We start from the raw sequence: 23,447 nt of genomic DNA, 5'->3' as shown, positions 1-23,447 counted from the left end.
CACAGTAAATTAACAAAAAGCTTACTTAGGACATTTAAAAAATCATTCTGTAAACTAGATTAATTTCTTAATAGAAATAAGAAAATGCCTTTAGGGTCCACTTGAAAAATCGTTTTATTGATTTACACACAAATGAATGCACACATGAACTACTTAGATGTAAATGTCATGAAAAACCTCCACAGAACCTGCAGGATATCTATATTTGTAATCAAGTCAAATCCTCCTTTTGCTATTTAACTCCAGAGAGACCAGTACAGTCCTTTCTCTTCTTTGTTTAGGTATGCCTCTCATGAATGTCTGCTGCTGTCATCAATGTAGTAGTGTTATGGACAGGTTGGATGGACCCCTAGGTTTGGAATTTTTTCCCTGGTACCTGGTTTGACTTGTAGTTTTGAAGTCTTGATCAACTTACCTGCAAGTTGCCTTTGCCACAGAGAAATAGATTCATGTACAGAGAGACTGATAATGCACACTAAATTCATTTGCTAATTTACAGCAAGAAATATTATAAACTTATCTTCATTATAACACTAATGTATTACCTTTGCTTTAGAGTTCCTGAAGCCTTTTGAACTCATTATCTCATTTTCGAATTTCATGATTTATGACTTTTGAACAGAATGATCTCATTCATTTCTAAACTGCTTATTTTCTCTATTTATCATGTGGAAAATACCATAAAGTGCAAATTAGAACAGGAGACCAAATCTGAGCTGTCAAAAATAGAACAATGTTAACAATTCTTCTCATTTCCTTCCTTTTCTATGCATATGTATATAATTGAGATCATGTTGTATATGTCATTGAAATGTCAAAGTTTCCTTTTTTTTCGGGTTAAGATGGCAATCTATGCCATTTGTAAAATCGTTGGAAAAGTTGTAGAAAGCAGACACAAGTTCAAATCAGAAAACGAAAACCACATACAATTTATTACTGTAGTTAATCATCGTTAACATTTTGGTGTATTTTCCTCCTGTGTTTTACTCCTTTTATTTTTTTAAAATGTAGTCGGGATCACTCTAAGTCAGGAGTGCTTGCGGAGACAGCCTCTGGCTGGGTTGGGAATAAGACAGCTTCTATTCTCCAGCGGACTGGAAGCTGCAGATCAGCACTTGTCTTCCTGGACAGGGGTAGCAACACAATATTTTCTTTTCAGGCTCCCTTGTTTCCGTATTCTAGCTGACTCTGTGTCTCTTTGCGGAAGGGTTGCGACCCCGGAAAGGCCTTCATGGCTAAGTCCCCACTCCAGTGGCTGCGGCTCGCAGAGGGGCCAGCCCATCCTTAACTCTCCCGAGGTTATTATCAGAACGTACTCCCACGTGGCCCTGAATCCTCATATCTTGCTGTTTTCGATCTTTTCTCGCCGAGAGAAGCCTTTTAGGTCCGACGATCTCTCTCAGACTCTCGGGAGATCCTGGTAGGCCTCTGTCACTGAAAACCAAGGGTCCGAGCCTCTCTGCCTTGCTTTGCGAGCAAGAAGTGCGTCCCTTCTCGCTTGCCTTATGCCTGGCAAGGCGGGGACCGCACTACCATGCCTCCAGCCAGAGGGGGGGACGCTCAAGTGCTACCCTCTGCTTTCCAGCCGGTAGCCGTGGCTCCCAGAAAACCACCGATCAGACCAGCAGGGTCAGTTTATGTTGTCCTGAGAGCTCGCACAGGAGGCACACAAGACCATCCACTCGAGCTCCGCTGCAGACGCACCCCTTCCCTCCCCTTCGGTTCGTCCGGACCTCCGGCAGCTGCAAGCGCGCCAGCCGCGGCAGAGCGGCCTCGGCCTTTGACAGCTCGGCGCGAGCACCTCCAGGCCTCTAGTCCCGGCCCAGGGGGCGGAGCGAGGCGGGGCGGGGCGAGCGCGCGCGGGGCGGGGCGAGCGCGAGCGGCGGCGCGAGGAGGGAGCGCCCGAGCCGAGCCGAGCGGAGCTGGGAGGTGCTGGGGAGAGGCAGGCAGAGCCCGGCCGGCCGCCTGCGGCTCCGCGCCGTTCTTGCTGCGTCCCCGGCTCCAGGTATCCCCGCCTCTGCCCAGGCTCCCGCAAAAGTTTTATTCTCTGAGGCCCCTCCTGCGTGTCTGAAGGATTCGGAGCGATTGGCCCGCTGTGCGCTCCCCTGCGGCGGCGACCAAGGGGACGTGCATCCCTCGCCTGCGGGGCTCTCGTGCCTCGCGCTTCCTCACCTGCAGATCGCTCCCGGGAGCGGCGAGGGGCCCCAGCCCAGGGGCCGCGCGGGCGCCGGCGCCCAGAAACTCTCCAGCCCACCGCCGCAGACCCGCCCGGTTCAACTTCAACTTGATTTCTCTCGTCCAGCCCCGGCACCCGCGGCTGCTCTGCCACCGCTGGCGTCTCGGCCGCCGCAGCCGCCGCCTCACAAAGGGGCGTAGGGAGGGGTAGCAGGCGGCGGGCACCGGCGCCGGTACGCAGGGCGCTAGCCTCCGGGCCGCCGAGGCCGGGAGACAAAAGGGAAACTGCCTCTGTTCGTCGGACCGGCTCGGAGCTGCCGGATCGTTTGCCTCCCGCCCGGCTCCGTGAGCCTCCTCCCCCTCGCCTACCTTCGTCTGCTGCTCCGCCTCCCTCCCCGCGGGCTGTCCCCGCAGTGCTCCGGGACCCAGCCAGCCTTAGGGGCGCGCGTCGCTGCTGGTGGTTGGGGCTCTAGCGATAATAAATGATAGAGGATACAATGACTTTGCTATCTCTCCTGGGTCGCATCATGCGCTACTTCTTGCTGAGACCCGAGACGCTCTTCCTGCTGTGCATCAGCCTGGCTCTGTGGAGTTACTTCTTCCACACGGACGAGGTGAAGACTATCGTCAAATCCAGCCGGGACGCCGTGAAGATGGTGAAGGGCAAGGTGGCCGAGATCATGCAGAACGATCGACTAGGGGGGCTTGACGTGCTGGAGGCTGAGTTCTCCAAGACCTGGGAGTTCAAGAGCCACAATGTGGCGGTGTATTCCATCCAGGGTCGGAGAGACCACATGGAGGACCGTTTCGAAGTTCTTACGGACCTAGCCAACAAGACTCACCCCTCTATCTTCGGGATCTTCGACGGGCACGGGGGCGAGGTAGGAATTCTCTGAGATTTTGTTTGAGTGTGTGTGTGTGTGTGTGTGTGTGTGTGAACTACAGGACGTTGTGTGCGCAGTAGGACTGGGTGCGAGGGGCGTGGTGATGACCTACCTGGTGGTGGGTTGGACAGAGCCACTAGTTCCATATATGACCAAGTTGTTAAAAACACTTCCGGATCCAGACCTCTTGTACAGAGGGTCCTATGCGAGGGAGGGAGGGTCATCTATAACCTATTTCGTGCCTCATAATTTATGAAGTTTTTCAAGGCCAGAACGCAGCAAATGACTGTGCTGGTTTTCCTGGGACAGTTAATGGTTTCTACTGTCTTAACTTTGGTCCAGGGCCTCAGCGCCCCTGTTATGGGTTGGAACCCGAACAAGGCACAAAGAAGGAATAAAGTCTCTTTGATTCTTGTTAGGAAAAAGATAACATCTGCAGATACGAGTCAGTGAGTGCTTAGTGAGGATGGAGGAAGCTGTGATTCCTTTCCATGTCCTTCTCCCAGAGGAGTAACCCGAGGGGGCAGCGCTGGGCTCCTTCCCAATTCCATTAACTTTGCATGTGCAATCCGGCCACTTGACAGCTGCGCTTAGCTGGCCGGCCGCTTTTAGCTGGATCGAGGCGCGGGACCGAGGTCCCTCTGGCTTTAGAAGAGGTGGCAAAGCCCGCAGAGGTAGCGATGCCCAGATTTCATCTCTGCGAAATTCCCCTAGCCGGCGTGGGACGGAGACGTCTCCCTGCTTCTAAATTCTTTTATTCGGGGTTCATGCGGGAGCAAGAGATGACGTTAGAGGTTCAGGTCGCTCTCCAGCATTTCTGCGGCATCCTGATTGCTTGCTGGGGCTCAGATTTCCTGGAGGTCGGAGCGAGAATTGGCATTGGTCCTTGGGCATCGGCCCAGGCGAAGTGAGTGGCAAACGTGCTTCAGCCACCCCATCTCTAAATCTGGCAGTTTGGAATGGTGTTTCATTGCTGCACACTTTCTTTTTTAAGCGTACTTTCTTACTCATATCCCCGCCCCTCCCCCCACCTTTGCCACCCCTTCTTCATCACTCCCCTCCACCCCATACTCCCATCCAACCCTCCCCTCATTTTATGGTCTCTGGGTGGGCTGTAGCGGGAATTCTCTTTCAAGCTTGTTCTTTGTTTTTGGTGAACACTGAGAGAGCTCTCAATTGGTTGTCTCTTTTGGTACCAAGTCACTTCAGCCACCACTCGGCTAATCTTTACAACATACTGCATCTAACTGCCTGGTAGAACCAACTTTGCCAGGAATGACAACTTACTAATAGTTGGAAAGTTTATTTGGTAGAGCTGAAATAAATTTTTGCGATTTTTCATCCATCCTAGCCTTTCTGTGTTCTGTGTTTCAAAATGAAGTTTTCTGACGGATTGTAATTTTGTAGCCTCTTATATAGCTTGGGGTTCTTTTCCTTTGAGTAGGTGAAAGGTGTGGAGTTAACTGAGGGAAGGGCCAAGATGTGAAGTTAATTGAGGGAAGAGCCACTGTGTACTTGGGTAAAAACATATCTGAAGGAGGAGGTTGCCAATATAATGACTGATTTGTTTCCTGGTTTGAGTCAGAATGCCTATATTTTCATTTTATGTCTTAAAAAAAAATGTTTTACATTTATTTGTTTTAATTGAAGGATAATCGATTTACAGAATTGTGTTGGTTTCTGCCAAACGTCAACATGAATCAGCCATAGGTATACATATGTCCCCTCCTTCTTGAGCCTCCCTCCCACCTACCTCCCCATCCCACCCCTCTAGGTAGTTACAGAGCCCTGGTTGGAGTTCCCTGAGTCATACAGCAAATTCCCATTGGCTATCTATTTTACATATGGTAATGTAGGTTTCCACTGTTCCTCGATTCTTATAAATCATTTAATAAAGATTATGTTTATTACATACTTTTACATTAAAATTGTTGGCAGGTCTGATTCTTGTCTTAGAAAGTACAGTTTTATTAATTTAAAGGTCTGGATGTAGTATTAATGTTGTGAAACTCTGGGCTGTGCTTGTCTGGGTGTGCTGGATTGTTATGTTTTGAACATGTGAGTAAATGGGGTGTTTTAAACTTTTCTTCCAAGTTGATATTCTAAAACTTAAATGTTGAAGACTCCAACAGATTTCAGGTTGAAAAATTCAGTATTATCTTCTGGTAGATGTATCAGTTAGAAAAGGGTCATAATAAATGCTTCTATTTAATTGGAAGTATTTTACCTGTATAAGGCTTTTCATTAAATTTTTAAATAATAAAGGAGATCATCGTTAGCCAGACTATGAAATGAGTTTCATTGTGCCTTCCATTAAAAAGTTTGCTATTTGCAAAATAATAAGTATTATCAGTACACTGAAAAGTAGAATAATTGTTCTCTGTATGACATTGTACAGACTGTAGCCAGTTCATTCATTTTGGCTTTGTTTTAGGACAAAATGAACTTATAAAAAGGAGCTATTTAATTGCTATTGGGAATGTGATGGCAAATAATATTAGGTAGCTTCTCTGTTGCTTTTTCTTTCATTCAAAGAAAATCTCACCATCTAAATCTTGTCTTTTGTGTGATTTAACTCCTTTAATATTCACCAGAGGAGGGTGCCACTGTTTGATTTTGGTATAGATGATGGTTATCACCTATCAGAAAAGAGGAGGCTTTTTCTGAACTCTGTGTATATAACTATGTGTTGTCTGTAGTGTAGTATGGAAGATAAATGAGGAATTTAATTTATTTATAATAATTCAGACTAATAATATAGGCTGCTAAAAATCAGGACCCATCTTCAATGGTAGTGCTTTTAGATATGGAAAGAACCTCAGCCACCTTGTATATCTGTTTCATTCTGTTTTTTAGATGGTATGTTTACTGATGGCAGGAGAAGCTGTGACTTTCCTAAGACTGCGTGGCTTATTCAAGGCCTTCAGTTTGATAATCTTTATATTAAACCAGTGGACAAATTTATTTGCATATTTACCTAGGTAAATAGATATCACATTAGGGATACACTGATGAATGAGATACAATTCCTTTCCTCAAGGAGTTTTAATTTGGTAAGAGAGATAGACTTGTATACCAGAAATTATAGTTATGGTGTGCTTGCGGTTATCCGGGAGCTGGTGATGGACTGGGAGGCCTGGCGTGCTGCGATTCATGGGGTCGCAAAGAGTCGGACAGACTGAGCGACTGAACTGAACTGAACTGCAGTTATAGTTAGGGTCTTATTGGAACATTGTCATTTTAATCAAATTGGGAGGTCAGAGGCCCTGGGAAAGACACCCTGAAGCTGCATTTACTGCAAGGTTAAATGTATAGGTTTTCAGTCCGCGCTCTGCTTTAAACTGTCTGTGACCTCGGGCAAGTTTGCTTAAGCAACTTTATCTGGGAGTTTTTAGTCTGAAAAATATGGATAATAATGCATGTGAGGTTCACCTTCATCAGTTATTTAATAGCCTGTCTAGAAAAGTACTTGATGGATAGAAGGATGTGGAAGAAGAAGGCTTAGAGACCAAGAAGTCCGCAGTATTGGGGCAACAGTATTCAACAGAAGAAAAGAGACTCTACCCATGAAAGCCACAACTTTGATCACTAGAAAGTTGTATATTGGAAATAGATAGTTCATTAGGTATCTACCAAACTCTTTAGCACTGCTTGTTCGAACTTTTGGTGAACCAATTATTTATTTAGAATTTCAGGTATCCTAGCATTGGGGATGGAGAAGGCAATGGCACCCACTCCAGTACTCTTGCCTGGAAAATCCCATGGACGGAGAAGCCTGGTAGGCTGCAGTCCATTGGGTTGCGAAGAGTCAGACGTGACTGAGCGACTTGACTTTCAATTTTCACTTTCATGCATTGGAGAAGGAAATGGCAACCCACTCCAGTGTTCTTGCCTGGAGAATCCCAGGGACTGGGGAGTCTGGTGGGCTGCTGTCTATGGGGTCACACAGAGTCGGACACAACTGAAGTGACTTAGCAGCAGCAGCAGCATTGGGGAAGTAGCATCCAGACTTCAGGTGAAAATTTTCTGATGAGTAAAAAGGAATATTCTTTATGATTAATTGGTAAATTGGTATTCTGATTTGTACTTTAGCCTCTTATGAGTTAAGTTAACATGAGTTAGTTCTCTTGAGTCTATTCACTATTTATTTTTGACAAAGCTATGTCTCTGGACCTGTTATACTGAGGACCAGACCCAGAATGGCTGTGGCTTCTAGATGGATGCTATCGTAATGAGCCATGTTTTTTTTAGAGTTGCTATGGGCCGACTTCCTCACTTGATGCCCTTGGGCCCTTGAGACATTCTGACCACCATACTATAGGTAGATGGTTGACTCTGTGTGTGTGTCTAAAGTCAACGCAATGACTGTTTTGCTGTATAATGCAAATTAAAGCAACAAAAAGGAAAAAAAAAAGTGTAGATTGTATCAACGAATGTGGAAAGATTAAGATTATAAAATACTGTTTATCTAGGAAAATTGTTTTTGGCACTTATCTGTAATTTTTATTCACAGGCAAAAGGTGTTTTTTGTTTTTAAACTTTTTATATTAACTAGAAGAAATACCACTGATCCTTTGAGGCACTTTTTTCAATGTTCATGGCTGAAACTATGTAGAGAAATAATTGTTATGTACTCTGTATGCTTATGGGCATTACTGTATTCAAAGTCATGTATCATTGTAGCATACAACTAACACACCATTTGGCCAGTGGTTTAAGCTTAGAGTTCCACACATAACTTCAGAGAGAAGCTATACTTCAGATGCTTGTCAGAAGCTATAGTCTTGAGGCTTAGCACTTAGAAGCTCAGAAGAAAAACTGCTTACGAAGGGTTGCCTGAAGGATATATACAGTCTGGTTCTTTAGATCAGTGGTTCTTAACTTTTCTTAAGTCATGCTTCTCTTTGAAGATGTTATGAAACTATAGACATATCCCCCAGAAAAATGGACATGAGCATCAAGTTTTGTTTATAATTTCAAAGAGAATTGGATGCCTGAAACCTCTGGATTTTAGGTTTAGTCTAGATAGAATAAAATCTGTTTCTGATAGATCTAGACCTGCAGGGAGCAGTGTACTTCGGTTGCCCTGATCACCTTCTCTGTCATTTTGTATTTACTGATGCGTGTGCTGGCATTTGCCTGTGAGGATTAGTATGAAGGATGGTCTTCCAAAATGTTTTGACAGATCAACTGCAGGATGTCATTGAGGACTTTGTTACCTTAGATAGTATTCTCTTGATAAGGACCAAGGGAGGGAGAGTTCACTGAGTGCCTTTTGTTTTTATCAAAAGGATGCTGAATCATGATTGGCTTATCTTGTGTTTGTTGGCTGCCAGAAGTGTTAGAGCCAAACCCCTGACCTACCTCTAGCAAGAGTGGAGAATTTTATTAATTTGGTACATCAACTGAGGCTTACTCCCAGGAAACTTTGAATTTCCTACGTTTACTTTTCTTTTGTCCCATTTTTCTCTTTCTCCTTTTAGATATGCCAGTTTATCTTGTGGTATAGGTGTTTATGTGTTTCATTAGATATTTCTGAAATAAGACATTACTAGTTCCAAATAAATAAATTATAAGTGGCACAATGAATGATCTGCTTTTCAGACATTACTGCTGCTATTAGTAAATTTTGGACTCCCACATTATTGACATACTAGAAGCCTGTAGATTTAGTGTGGACAAATACCTTATGGTTTAAGAGAAAAGTCAGATTGTTTTGGCTTTCAATGGCACATTAACCTTTCTGCCCCCAAAGAGGGAGGCACTTTCCCTTTAATAATCCACCCCTGTCCTGTGCTCAGTGGCTGTTTGTAGGTGAAGGTAGGATCCTGACTGCTGACTTTGTTGTATCTTCTGAACAGGTTGTTTAGGAATTCAGTTTAATTAAACATGCGTTTTCTGTATAGTCTGCGGCTTGTGGCAAACAAGAGTTATGTTCTCTGTGATGCCCATAGACATCAGTACATTCTCTGCCCTCAGGGAGCATTCCATCTACTTGAAGAGATAAGTTTTTTAAAGAAATAGCAGAACTACAAGATGCAGTTGGACTACCTGCAAGAAGAGTGTTGGCCTGACTAAGGGAGCTTGGGGAGTCCTGGAAAATTTTGTAAAGGAACTGACATTTGACTGTATCTTCCTATTTTAGTAGACAGAGATTGGGTGGAGGGAGAATGAAAAGATAACATTACAGGTGAAAGAAAAAGTGTGAAAGTGGTATAGACGTAAAATGCAGGCACGGGAGAAGAAAGGCAGGTGGCTCTGTTTGTTTAGAGCAGGCTTTCCCCATCTGCTGCGATCTAGAAGCCCACACATTTTCTTCTTTATTTAAATACCTTCTATTTTATGATATACTTTATATTGCTTTTTAGATCATCTATTTTTCAAAGTTAAGTATATTTGTTTAAAAAAGAAACTTCATTTCAGCGCTATGAGTGGAAAACCCAGAAAATGAAATTCTTGGCCTCCAATCTGCTAATAAGCTGTCTTCATCTTGATGGAGTAGAGTGATTCTAAAACAAGTTCTTCTCTTAGTCTCTGGTTACCTCTGGAGTCCTTCTGTCCCCCTCCCTTCGCTTGTTATGAGCAGAAAGGTGGCTTTTAAAGTTTAGTTGTTGGCCACAATTTGAAGTGAGGCAGGCCGCTTGTTCCCTTTTCAGGTGGAAGGTGCCTCTAGTGAGGCCACTCTGTGAGGAGCCTTGATTGGGAACAGCTTTCTGACTCATGCGACAGATAAGATTTCATGTGTAACATCCCTCCATGGGGAACCCAGAATTATAGGCAGTTTACAGCGTTCTAGTGGAAATTCCATCCCTCTTTCTGTTGCAGTTAAATGAGGAGATATTATAGGAATAAGCCTGAATCCTTTCTAGCTTAGTTTAAAAAGTAAATAATTCTTCAGTTTTGGTACTTGAGCCATTATTGGTCACAAATTGTGATTACTTACAATGACAAGATACACAATGACAGCTGTGCTGGGGCTGCGGTTGAGGAGTCTTAGCCTGGACTTTGTGGTTTAAACAGGTGAGGAGCTGGAGATGCTGCTGGAACGGTTGTCAGCCCTGACACTGAAAGCCACGCTGAGGAGCCTGGGTCATATGCTGTGGTTAATGGAGAACCATAGATATTTTTGAGCAAAGGAATGGCTTTTAAATCCGTGGTTTCCTAATCCCTCTAATCTATATAGAGGATTGATTGGAGAAGGAAATGGCAATGCACTGCAGTATTCTTGCCTGGAGAATCCCCATGGACAGAGAAGCCTGGTGGGTTATAGTACATGGGACTGCAAAGAGTCAGACATGACTTAGCAATTAAACCACCAATGAATAAATACGATGGAAAGGGGGTGTGTGTGTGGCGGGTGGTGTCAGTTGAGGAAGACTGGGCCAGAGCAGAGAAGAGGAAACCCTGGGGTGTGTGGGTCATTGCTGAAGAGGGGGAAAGATGAATTGGAGACCCTCTGAAGTAGCGAGGCTGCTGCCAGGGTTCCCAGTGTGGCACCATTGACATGAGAGATGGCAGCTGATAGAAGAGCAAATTTGGGCAATAGTGAGAATAGTGTGAGTTTGCCTATAAATTTTTTTTGGTTATCTTTAGACATTTTCTGAGATTCATAAAATGTTTGTTGACTGTTTAGCACCCCAGTTTGTAAAATGTTATTTCTGTCATACCTGATCTAAATGGACACATTTTAAAACAGTGAAAATAGGCATCGTATATAATATCTGATTTATTCAAATAGAAAGGCACTTATTACTGTTTTACTTTGTTACTAGGAATAATTTAGGTTTTGTTATGAGGTATAGCTTTTCTAAGACTAAAAAACAACAGGATATCTTTATATATCTTAAATGATTTCATTTCACTGACACTTATTTTAAATTTAAAAATATGTATATCATCCAGTCTCAGATGAAAATGTTTCCCAGGCTCTGTCCAGTTTAAATGTAAGCACATAATTCCATAGGGACTCAGATTTTTAAAAAAGTAATATTTAAATTTGGATGTTAATATTTGAAGCATTTGTTTTATTCCTAATTTCTATTTTGATTTTGAACTACTTCAGTAATATATTTTTGTGGTTTAATTTTTATTACCAGTTTAATAATTCTATTTAATAAATGGTAAAGTAAATCTGCAGCAAACTAAACATATTTAAAAATAATTTTAAAATTATAAAAGTAGTATGACTACATGATCGCATAGAAAAAAAATCACTCCAAATTTCATTATTCTGTCACATCCACTATTATGATTTTGGTGTATTACTTGTTCATCTTCTTTTATATGTTTTAAAATATTATTTTACATTGTTATAATGATATACATATAGTTTTACATCTTGGCTTTTTTCCCACTTTGTATAGACTCAGATATTTTGCTCCATAATTCTTTGTTATATTTCTAATGTATTTTTTAGTGATGGACTAATATTTTACTGGATATTTGATGAATTACTTAATCGCTTCCTTATTGGTATACATTTAGATTCCTCTGATTTTTCACCATTGTAAACAGTAAATATGGTTGTAATAAGTATTTTTGTGCTTTTACTGTAGTTTGGGTTATTTCTCCAGGGTGGATTTCCATAAGTGGGATTTCTGGATCAGAGAAGACGTGAAGAAACCACTATTCATGGTAATAATAATAATAATAATAATGGTTGACAGTTATTGAATGTATATAATATTCCAGGGAGTATTTAAAGTACTTTATGAAAGTCAAAGTGTTAGTCTCTTAGTCCTGTCTGACTCTCTGCAACCTCATCGACTGTAGTCCTCCAGGTTCCTCTGTCTGTGGGATTTTTGAGGCAAGAATACTGGAGTGGGTAGCTATTCCCTTCTCCAGGGGATCTTCCTGACCCAGGGATTGAATCCTAGTCTCCTGCATTGCAGGCAGATTCTTTACCATCTGAGTCACTAGGGAAGCCTAAGTACTTTATATATATTATCAAATTTTGATGATCATGACACTTTTTTGAGGTAGGTACTGTGTTATACGCACATAAGTAGAAATTAAGGCTCTGAGAGGTTAAGTAATTTGCCCAAGGACTGTCCACAGCTCCTAAGTGGTGAAACTAGAATTTGAAACTGGGATTCAAACTTAGAGCTATTTACCTCCAAAGCCTGTGCTGTCAGTTTCCAATCGAAGCTCTACAAATCTGAAATTTGAGCAATAAAGTGCAGATAGCATTGTTAGGTGGACAGTGCCTGGTTTTCTCATGTTGGTAAGAGATGGAGTTTCTTTTTTATGGTTGTGTCCCTGTGTCCCTAGACATGTTGCTTTTGAAAACTCTTTGCTGGTACCTTGGTAGGTAGATTTTATAATTACCTGGGAAAGTCCTGAAGTTAAATAAATTAGGGGTCAGAAGTCAGAGCAGGTGGTGACTCACGCTTAGTCTTTCTCAGCTACTCCCCTTCTTTGCTGGCAGAATCTCTATCCCACTATAGAGAATCCCTAACATTTTTGCCTCTTAGCTCATGAAAGGCTTCTGTAGGCATTCTCAACAAACAATAATGATTTATATTTTATTTTATTCTAAAGTACCAAAGGTTTGAATTTATAATAAGTATGTAGGTTTTTGTGTATGTATATATTTGCATAATTTCTCTTTTATACTCTTTTATACTGAAGCACAGTTTTGTTTTTTTTTTTGGAGGATCAATAACTTCCTAATATGTAAATGATTGTTAATTTTAAAGAGCAAGGTAGCATTTTTTCATTTGTTTTTAATACTGAGTTGATATGTTTAGTTTGAGTATGTGCGAAGTCTTGCGTTTCCATCTCAGAAGGCTCCCTAAAACTTTGTTCTCTTAGTTGGCCTTATTTCAAGCCCAGTCTTTGTGATAGAGATAATCTATTTTTAATATAAATCTTCAAAGGCAAAGTTTAAGTAAACAAAGGAAGACATTATTTTAAAGATAAGAGTGGCTCTGTAGTCCCCTTATAGCTTTCTTTTATAGTTATAGGCCCTTCCTTGAAAAGTACAAAGCATTTAAAGTAAATATTCATATGGAGAGAAACCATGCATTCTGATATGTTAATAACTTTCAATAAAGTAACTTTCAATAAAGTTGAGGTCTGTACTATGAAATACTATGCTTAGAAAGTGAAGATATGATACTTTACATCTGAAAAATAAATCTATAAAAATCTCACTTTCTTGGTCTCTCTGGGGAATTTTTTTCCCCCTTTCTCTGTTTAGTGAGAATGGGACCCAATTTAATGGAACATCAGCAGCCTCCAATTTTTTAAGAATGAGGGAGGGCTTTGGTAGTTGAGTCTGTTAAGGAAAGAATGAGACTTACTTTCCTCCATTCCTAGAAGACAAGGAAGTTCCTGTCAGCTACTGCAGATGGACCACCCAAAGGTAAGTTTGGTGCCATTGTGTATAATTGTGTAAGATGTAAACTGTATAATGGTGCCAGGTAGAGAGACACCCTTTTCTGTGTGTACAGAGGAACTGTCTGTTTCCCAAGCTAGGTATCTGTGGGCCTGTAATCACCTAGAAAGGGTGCCTTTTAAAAATTTCTATAAAAGTCACCATAACAATAGGCTAGACTTCTGAGACTCACATTCTTTACCATACCATCCATCCTTGTTTCGCTTCTGTGTGAGCAGGTGACAGATAATCTGTATGTCTTAGTTTGCTAAGCCAAAGGCCAGTTATTCACCGCACATTATGCCAGCAAACTTTATGACTTCCCTGGAGAAGTAAACACTTATTTGCGTTTGCTTTTCAAAGTTATTGGTCATTATAAATGTGAATGGGGATTTAATGCCCTGAAGCTATAAATCTTAAATATTTCAAATGGTGTTTTTTTATAGGACAGTCTATATTTAGCATTAGTGGTAAAGTTTACACCTAAAAAGGTTAAGAAATTTTTATTCTCTTCCTTATAGAATTGCCAGAGAATAGAAACTATTTTATTCTGATACATATATACTGTTTCTTTTTAATCTACTGAGTGGTTTTGTTTCTTTTTTTAATTAAATAGATTAACTCTTAGTTAAATTAGTCACTGACATTTTCTAGCCAGTAAGGCTCTTAACTGACACTGTCAGGATTTATAGAAATTGAGACATAGTAGGATTTCGATCATACTGTTTGCCTTTTTGATCCTTAATATGATGAGTTGAATTTGCTGTAAGAACTGATTTGCATATGCGTATGATAAATATAACTGTCCTAGAATTTGGGATTAGGAAGTTTTTAGTTCTCTTTTATTTTAACTCTCAGATGTTTTTCTAAATTTCTGTTTAGAAAGAAGATAAATTTTCTCTTTAGATAGGCTTGGCAGAGATAGTGAATTGTCATATAATCCAAATATAGTACCTAAAGCTTCACAGCTACATGGATAATCTATTTTTAAAGACTTTCATCAAGGAGATTTCACATTGTCCCTGGAGAATTTTTGTCTCTATAATCCTCTCTCAGGAAAATCATCTTTATATGTGAATTACATTCTGTTGGTTTAAGTGTATTTCTTTTAGTCTGGCCTCAATGGAGATAATGTAGGATTAGGTTGTTACCGTTCATAAATCAGTAAGATTAAGGTAATCAGAAATCTCCTTCCCTTGTATTAAACAGGTACATCAAATTTATGGAAGAAGTATTCATCTTGGAAAAAGGTGATACAAGATAATTTCAACCAAAGACAGAATGATGTTTCCAGATAATCAATAATACCTCCTCTTTGTTAAAGAGCCAGTTGGGCAATAAAGGAAATGTCCTCTTCCAGTTTTACAGATTGGCTGGTTTTGTCTTTCATATTCATTGTCAGAGACTTAGGCTGCAGCAGAAGTAAATTCAAGCTATACACCTAGCTAGTGCATTATTTGGAAGTTTTTGGTTGTAGGTGACATAGAACTCAAGTGGAAGCAGCTTAAACTCTAGGTTTATTTATTATCTCATGTACCAAATGTCCTGGAACTACGTGTTTCCAAGGTTTGATTCAGTAGCTCAGTGACTTCAAGTCTTTGTATAACTACATCCAGAGACGTGAAAAAGAAACTGTACCTGTCCTGCATTCTTAAAGCCTGAGGAAAGCCTATCTAGAAACTACAGCTTACATCTCCTAGGCTAGAATTGTTTTCCATGGCTCAACTGGGAATGGGCCATGGGAAAATTATCACCATGGTGATGATCTCTGACCCAACATATTTCACCTCGGTTCTGGAGAAGAGCCCAGCCTCCTTTGGAGATCATGGACAGCCTAGGAAGGTGAACAAGGCCTGAGTTTTGTTAGCTAGAAGAAAGGCAAGTGGGAAGGGTTGTTGGTTGGGCCACACACACGGTCTGAAGAGGGTTCAGAGAAGGTGGCCTGGAACATTTCTTATCTACACATTAGCAACCTCATTGAAGAATGTTGCTATGAAGTGTGTAACACTGACATGAGGGAAAAAGTTAGAAGACTTTAGAAAAGGGTAAACCATCTTATTTTCAAATTGGCTTTAGGACGGTTTGCCTGGAAGGAAACCATGGTTCCAGAGGAATTGTCGAGTGCTGGAGCAGGTGGGCGAGTGCTGGAGCCATCTTACCCTGGTACCTCTGCTGGTTTTGGTGAAGGTTATTCTTTTTTTTTCCTCCTTTGAGATTTCAAGAAGATTCTTGCTCTAATTTCTACTACATGTCTTGTAAGAAAACTGCAGCTGATTGTGGAAGAGTCCCTTATGGAGGGTGGAGGGAGTTGGGTTCTAAGTTGGTTTAAAAATATAAGATCATGTATAGCCAAAATCTCTTTGGAATGATCCCTCAAGTTGACTATAGAGAATGGTGTCTATGATGTTGTATTTCTTATTCTGTAGGGCAGTATCTAGGTATAAATATATAATATCCCCAAGTCATGTATGTGCTGTGCTGTGGTTAGTTGTGACACCATGGACCATTGCACACCAGGCTCCTTTGTCCATAGGATTCTCCAGGCAAGAATACTGGAGTGGGTTGCCATTCTCTTCTCCAGGGTAATTCCCGATGCAGGGATTATACCCAAGTCTCCCACATTGCAGGCTGATTCTTTACCCTCTGGGGCACCAGGGAAGCCCAAATCATGTAGAGTATAAAGTATGGGATGGAGAAGGAAATGGCAACCCACTCCAGTATTCTTGCCTGGGAAATCCCATGGACAGAGGAGCCTGGTGGGCTGCAGTCTATGGAGTTGCACAGAATTGGACATGACTGAAGCAACTAAGCATAAAGTACAGGATGTGCATATAAAATATAGTTTAAGGTGTTTTAAGTGATTATAAAAGAGTATCTTGAATTTGTGTAAATTTGTAAATAGTATCATTTCACTGTACCTTCTGTAAGATAATAGGATAAGAAATTGAAGAATGTTTTGAGATTTTCAAGTGACAACAGGAATTTATTTTCTTTAGAGAGAGAGTGTGTTATATATTTCTGTGTGATCACTTTGAGAAAATTTAGTTTCTTAAAGTTTTAAAAATACAAAGCAGAATAAACATCTGGTTTTTTGGAGTCAGGTTGAATTTATCCTGATTATTTTGAAAGTCGGTTTTAGAAGGATAATTATAATGCCATATTGAATACTTTTATTTTTAATCTAAGTGCCAGCCGTATCTTTGACACCAGATGGAAATATAGAGATGGGTACCCAGCATGGTAATTTGTATTCATTAACACATAGAAGTAGTTTATACTTGCTATTTCTTTTTTTGCCTATGGCTTGAGACCTTGGGGGATTTTATTCTCCAGCAATTTCAGAGTAGACCAATCAGGAATTCTGACCTTTCCCACTTTTCCTAGTGCCTTTCCTGAGCATCTGATATGGTTGTGCTGTGCTGTGTTCAGCTGTATCTTACTCTTTGAGACCCTATGGACTGTAGTCTGCCAGGATTCTCTGTCCATGGAATTTTTTCCAGGCAAGAATACTGGAGTGGGTTGCCATGCCCTCCTCCAGGGAGTTCTTTCTGACCCATGATTTGAACTGGTGTCTCCTGTGGCTCCTGCATCAGCAGGTGGATTCTTTAGCACTGTGCTACCTGGGAAATCCCAATCTGATATGGTACTTGAGGTCTAAATTCGTTTGATAAATGTCTGGTCCTGGGTTTGTCTAAGAATAAGACTTTTTGAGCAGCAAGGAATTCTTGGAAAGGAAGCTTGTATTTTAAATAGCTGTGAGAACCAAGTGGCTGCTGCTGAAGAAATCACATGGGTAAAGAGCTGGCATTCTAACGGGGGCCAGAGAAGCTCTCTACCCTTTCTTGTTAGAGTCAAAGACCCTGCTCTGGTTCACAGAGTCACACAGTGATGGAAACTTTTTATTCCCAAAGACTTATGTAATGCAAGTAGTTTAGACATGAAATAGCACAGACAGGCATGTATTTTGGCAATATCGCCTAAATTTGATGGAAAGGGCTGTTAGTTTTTTTCTGTCTCTCAAAAGTAGGATAACAGTGGGAGTGCCCAACTGATATTTTCACTTTACCTGAGAGAAGTCTCAGCTCTAGCCTTCATGGTGACTGTCTGTTAATGGAGGTTAGGATATTGACTTTCTTCATTAAAGAAAATTTAACATTGATGTGATATTATTATCTGATACACAGTCCGTATTCCAATTTTGCCAATCATCCCAACTGTTCATTTTAAAAACAGCTTTACGTATGATTGACATACAATAAACTGCATATGTTTAATATATACAATTTGATTAGTTTTAGACTGTGTGGGGTCACAATAAACTGTGGAAAATTCTGAAAGAGATGGGAATCCCAGACCATCTGACCTGCCTCTTGAGAAACCTGTATGCAGGTCAGGAGGCAACAGTTAGAACTGGACATGGAACAACAGGCTGGTTCCAAATCGGAAAAGGACTACATCAAGGCTGTATATTGTCACCCTGCTTATTTAACTTATATGCAGAGTACATCATGAGAAACGCTGGGCTGGAAGAAGCACAAGCTGGAATCAAGATTGCTGGGAGAAATATCAATAACCTCAGATATGCAGATAACACCACCCTTATGGCAGAAAGCGAAGAAGAACTAAAGAGCCTCTGGATGCAAGTGAAAGAGCAGAGTGAAAAAGTTGGCTTAAAACTCAACATTCAGAAAACTAAGATCATGGCATCTAGTCCCATCACTTCATGGGAAATAGATGGGGAAACAGTGGAAACAATGGCTGACTTTATTTTTCTGGGTTTCAAAATCACTGCAGATTCTGATAGCAGCCATGAAATTAAAAGACGCTTACTCCTTGGAAGGAAAGTTATGACCAACCTAGATAGCATATTCAAAAGCAGAGACATTACTTTGCCAACAAAGGTCCGTCTAGTCAAGGCTATGGTTTTTCCAGTGGTCATGTATGGATGTGAGAGTTGGACTATAAAGAAAGCTGAGCGCCAAAGAATTGATGTTCTTCAACTGTGGTGTTGGAGAAGACTCTTGAGAGTCCCTTGGACTGCAAGGAGATCCAGCCAGTCCATCCTAAAGGAGATCAGTCCTGGGTGTTCATTGAAAGAACTGATGTTGAAGCTGAAACTCCAGAACTTTGGCCACCTGATGCGAAGAGTTGACTCATTTGAAAAGACCCTGATCCTGGGAAAGATTAAGGGCAGGAGGAGAAGGGGACGACAGAGGATGAGATGGTTGGATGGCATCACCGACTCAATGGACGTGAGTTTGGGTGAACTCCGGGAGTCAGTGATGGACAGGGAGGCCTGGCGTGCTGCGATTCATGGGGTCTTAAAGAGTCAGACACGACTGAGCAACTGAACTGATAGATACTTGTGAAACCATTACTACCATAGAGATAATGAATGTATCCACTACCATGAGATAATGAACATTTCCATCACCCTCAAAAGTTTCTTCGTGCCCCTTTGTAATACCTTTATTCTAATGTTCTTCTCCAATCCATCCCTTTATCACTGGATATGCTTTCTGTCACTATAGAGTTAGTTTGCACTTTGTAAATGTAATTTATATAAATGGAAATATACAGTATGTATGTCCTTTTTTCCTGGCTGCTTTCCCTCACCCCGCCCTAGCATAATTATTGAAATTCTTCTGTGTTGTTGTATCCATCAATAATTAAATTCATTTTTATTGCTTAGTATTCTATTGTATGGATATACCAACAATTCAGTATCCATTCACATGTTCCTGGACAGTGAATTGATGCCAGTTTTTGCCTGTCAGTATTCATGTGAGTATGTGTACTGACATATGCCTTCATTGTATGTGGGTGTGCTCAGATGCTCAGTCACGTCTGACTGTTTGTGACCTCATGGACTGTAGTCCACCAGCCTCCTCTGTCCATGGCATTGCCCTTGGGTAAATACCTAGGAATAGAAGGACTGGGTGATATGGTAGGTGTTATATTATCTTTTTAAGAAACTGCTGGGTAAACTGCTATTCCAAAGTGGTTGTACTGTCTTACATTTTCATTATTGGTGTATGAGAGTTCTAGTTGCTCCATAGACTCGCCAGTCTTCTGAATTTTAGTTTTGGGTTGGCCAAAAAGTTCATTCAATTTTAAGTAAAAAAAGACATAGTTTTCCTATTTACTAAGAACTTTATTGAACAATGTATTCACTAACTGAACAAACTTTTTGGCCAACCCAATATAATTCCTGCGGCTGCCGCTAAGTCGCTTCAGTCGTGTCCGACTCCGTGCGACCCCATAGATGGCAGCCCAGCAGGCTCTGCCATCCCTGGACTCTCCAGGCAAGAGTACTGGAGTGGGTTGCCATTGCCTTCTCTGAATATAATTCCTAGTAGTCATGAATTGGTTGCTCAATACGGTTTTAGTTTGCATTTTCCTAATGACTAATGATATTGAGCATCTTTTTAATGTGCTTTGGGGAAGATGGTCTTCTTTTAGAAAACAGAAAAAGGTGGTTATTAAATTTTGGTTTTCTTGTGAAATCTGACTTTTAATCCTTTTCTCTTTGGTGTGAGTGAAAGAAGAGAATAAGAAGTGAAAGGAGTGATGAGACATGACTGTCTCTTACTGAGAGAGGCTAGGAGTACAGCCAAAAATAAGAGGTGTTGAGAGGCTGTGCAGGATAACCAGGAAATTAGATGAAACAAGGAGAGCAGAAAAGAAAGACGAGGCCAGTGACCACTAAGGACAGTTTGTATTATCCGATTCTTTCATGTTCTTAAAACCACATGTTCTTGTATTTCAAATGAAAAATCTGCAAGAGACTTCTCCTAAATGCCTTTGAAAACAGAGACTGTAGATACTGCTTCTGCCTTCTTTCTACTTATCATTTCCTGTTGTCATCTGAACTTTTTCAAATCTGGTTTTTTGGTGGTCTCCAGAGGCCTCATAACTGCCACATGTGATGACTTGATTTCAGTCCTCATCTTAGATTTTTCTGTAGGATCTGGCTTTCCTGACCACCTATGTCTTAAGACTTGTCTCCCTAGCCTTAGTGACACTTAAGTTTTTTTTTCTTTTTTGCCTTCTCTTCTCTTAGGTTTTCACTTCCTTATGAACCTGGGTTTTGAGGACAGCTCTCCTCAGTGTACTGGTCCCATTCTGTTCCTTTGCACCAGTATCTTTGCAGCTTCCTGGGATTCAGCCATCCTCTTTGAGAAGAGGGCTTTCCTTCCCATCTAGAGTCCACATCTTTTCATGCTGACTGACTTTTATTTCTTGATGTCACCTCCGTAGCCACCTGTCTGAAACCAAATTTGCCTGCTGTGTTCATAGATTAATTTTATCTTCAGACTTGTCTCTTTCTGTCATGGCATTACTGTCTTGTTTTCAGTCTCCCACTCTTGAAACTGCTACTTTTGTTTCTTCTCTCTTCATTCAAGTCTGTGAGACTGTATCATACGTCTCATTTCTGTCTCCATCTTCATAGTCCCACAGCCACCATCCTAATTCAGGCTTTCATTGCTTCCTGCTAGGATTGTGACTGTGGCTTCCTCATGGGTTACTTAGTCTCTGCTCACTCTCCCTGCCAATCTACGCACTGATATCTTTGATAGGTCAGTCTTTTAAGCTCACTGGCTGGTACTTTGTTTCTTTTAAAAAGTCTTTGACTTCTGACCAGCCATGATACATTTCTCTGAATTTATTTGTGGGATACTCTTAACAACATTCTTGACTACTTTACCTTATTCAACCTTCTCTTGTGTCGCTCTCCTACACAAAACTCTGCACTGCAGCAGAACTAGTCTTTTTATTATTCCCCAAATACGTGACAGGTACACATGCCCACTGCTGCTGCTTGTGAAAAGCTCTATTCTGTTCTGATTCCTATTCCTCTTCTCATAACTGTGTTTTATCTTTATTCAAAAAAAAAAAAAAAAAAAGTGAAAGTGAAAGTTGCTCAGTCATGTCCAACTCTTTGCAAACCCCATGGACTCTCTCTTGTATTATTACTCATTTTTAAGGTACCTTTTCTCTTCAGCCAGAGTTCAGCTTCCTTGAGTTTCATGTCTCTCTCAAATCCCTAAGGTGTGCCTGCACTGTTCCAGATGCTTGCATTCTGGTAATAACAACGCCTTACAATAATCCTGGAAATAATGATGCCTTGCAGATGAAAAGGCAACACCAACTTCTGTGACTGCATTTGTTATCATTCCACCAGTTGGAAACCACAGGGCTCTGCCATTCTGACCAAGTGCCTGCGACATGCCAGATGCTTTCCCTGATGCTCTTTCACTGAATCCTCATGGTCTTTGCGGGCTGCTGTGGATTTCTTCAGGCTTCCCAGGTGGTAGTTGTGGTAAAGAACTTGCCTGCCAAGGGTTTGATCACTGGGTCAGGAAGATCCCCCGGAGGCGGGGATGGCAACCCACTCCAGTATTCTTGCCTTGAAAATTCCATGGACAGAGGAGCCTGGCAGGCTACAGTCTTAAGGGTCACAGAGTTGGATGCAACTGAAGTGACTTAGCATGCCCGTGGTTGTCTTCATTTCACAGATGGGGAAACTGATGCTCAGACTACTGTGTGCCCAGAGTTACACAACTGCTAAGTGGAAGGGCTGGAATGAAAATATTTCTCTTGTCTGCCCCATTGCCAAATCCCCCTTCTCTGTACCACACTGTCTGTATAGGCAACGACAAGTTTTGGCAGGGCCTTCACCTGGGGGTTATTTCTGAGGTACTGTTAGCTCTCAGTTTCTACCATTTTAGATTATCTGTAATGGATATTTCAAGTACATGGAAATGGAATCAAGTTGAGGAAATAAAGTAATTTATTTACATCATTCACTTGTATTTACTTTTTGCTTTTTCTCATCAACTCTTGTGACTTGTGCAATGTATGGTCCATCCAAAAGCTGTTTAAATAATGACCAAGAAAAATGCAGATTAAATATATAGAATTCTGAAGGTGAGCCTAGGCGAGTGGTTTTCATCAGTTTGACAGGTGTGATCCTATATCTGGTTGTAAGGCAGGAATTTTGAAAATTGAAGCCGGCTTTTCAAAAGAAGCTGGCAACCAAGATTCTCTGATTTAACTCAGTCTTCCCTTCCCAAGGTGGCTCAATTATTTTGCTGGGTTGTTACGGATTATAGGGCATTAGGCATGCCTCAGTTTTCAAAGGTAACTACAAAAGGACATTCTAGAGAATCCCAAGAGCATCATGCAAAATAAAATTATAGTATTTAGTGAGTATCAGAGAGTACAAATGAACAACTTTGGCTGCCTAGGGGTGGAAACAGACTTGAGATTTGGAACTCAGACATTCTTGGTTTGTACTCGAGAGGAGAGAGGCATCAGATAAGTTGCATGACAGAAGAGAAAATAGCTTACTGATAGTGTGAGAATACCTTTGGAAGAAGTGAACGTCATCAACTTTATCTTATTTTGCCTAATGTCATGAAAATATATGCTTCTTTTACACTATTGAGTTAAAAGAATGGCATGTTAGAAAACATCCAGCATGAGGGGGTGATAGATTTCTCATGTACAAAATGGACATTTTCTACTTTGGGGAGAAGTAGACAACTTTTGGGGAGCTTTTTGACTCATATTCAGAACTCAAGTAACTCAGTTCTTAACAGGTAGCTCCACTAGCTACCTCTTCCTCAGCTCTTCCAACCATGGGAAACAGAAATTGCTCTATGGTTCTTTTCACCCATGCAGTAGTCACTGATCACCACTCCAGAGAGAAGCAGGCCACATAGGATGAAAACATGTTATTTCCTCAAGCAATTCATTAAATTTCCCTTTGCTCTGTTTAGTTGTTCAGTTGTGTCTTACTTTTTGTGACCCCCATGGACTGTAGCCTGCCTGGCTCCTCTGTCCACGGCAGTTCTCCAGGCAGAAACACTGGCGTGGGTTGCCATGCCCTTCTCCAGGAGATCCTCCCAACTCAAGGACTGAATCCAGGTCTCTTGCATTGCAGGCAGATTCTTTACCATCTAAGCTACTAAGGAAGCCCAATTTCTCTTTGGCAGTGTCCAGTT

General features: G+C 41.2%; 1 protein-coding gene across 1 annotated transcript in view; it reads left to right on the top strand.

Moving 5' to 3' along the window:
* The first annotated feature begins 2,634 nt into the window (after window positions 1–2,634).
* PPM1L (protein phosphatase, Mg2+/Mn2+ dependent 1L) overlaps window positions 2,635–23,447 on the top strand; it is a 325,454-nt gene continuing 304,641 nt past the window's right edge. Inside the window, exon 1 of the mRNA XM_006072835.4 lies at window positions 2,635–3,056. Coding sequence (XP_006072897.1) covers window positions 2,658–3,056 — 399 coding nt within the window. The 5' untranslated portion in view covers window positions 2,635–2,657. The remainder of the gene's footprint in view (window positions 3,057–23,447) is intronic.

Source organism: Bubalus bubalis, chromosome 1, assembly GCF_019923935.1.
Source record: "Bubalus bubalis isolate 160015118507 breed Murrah chromosome 1, NDDB_SH_1, whole genome shotgun sequence".
Lineage (NCBI taxonomy): Eukaryota > Metazoa > Chordata > Mammalia > Artiodactyla > Bovidae > Bubalus > Bubalus bubalis.
The sequence above is the reverse complement of the archived record's forward strand: the minus strand, read 5'-3'. Positions and strand labels throughout refer to the sequence as shown.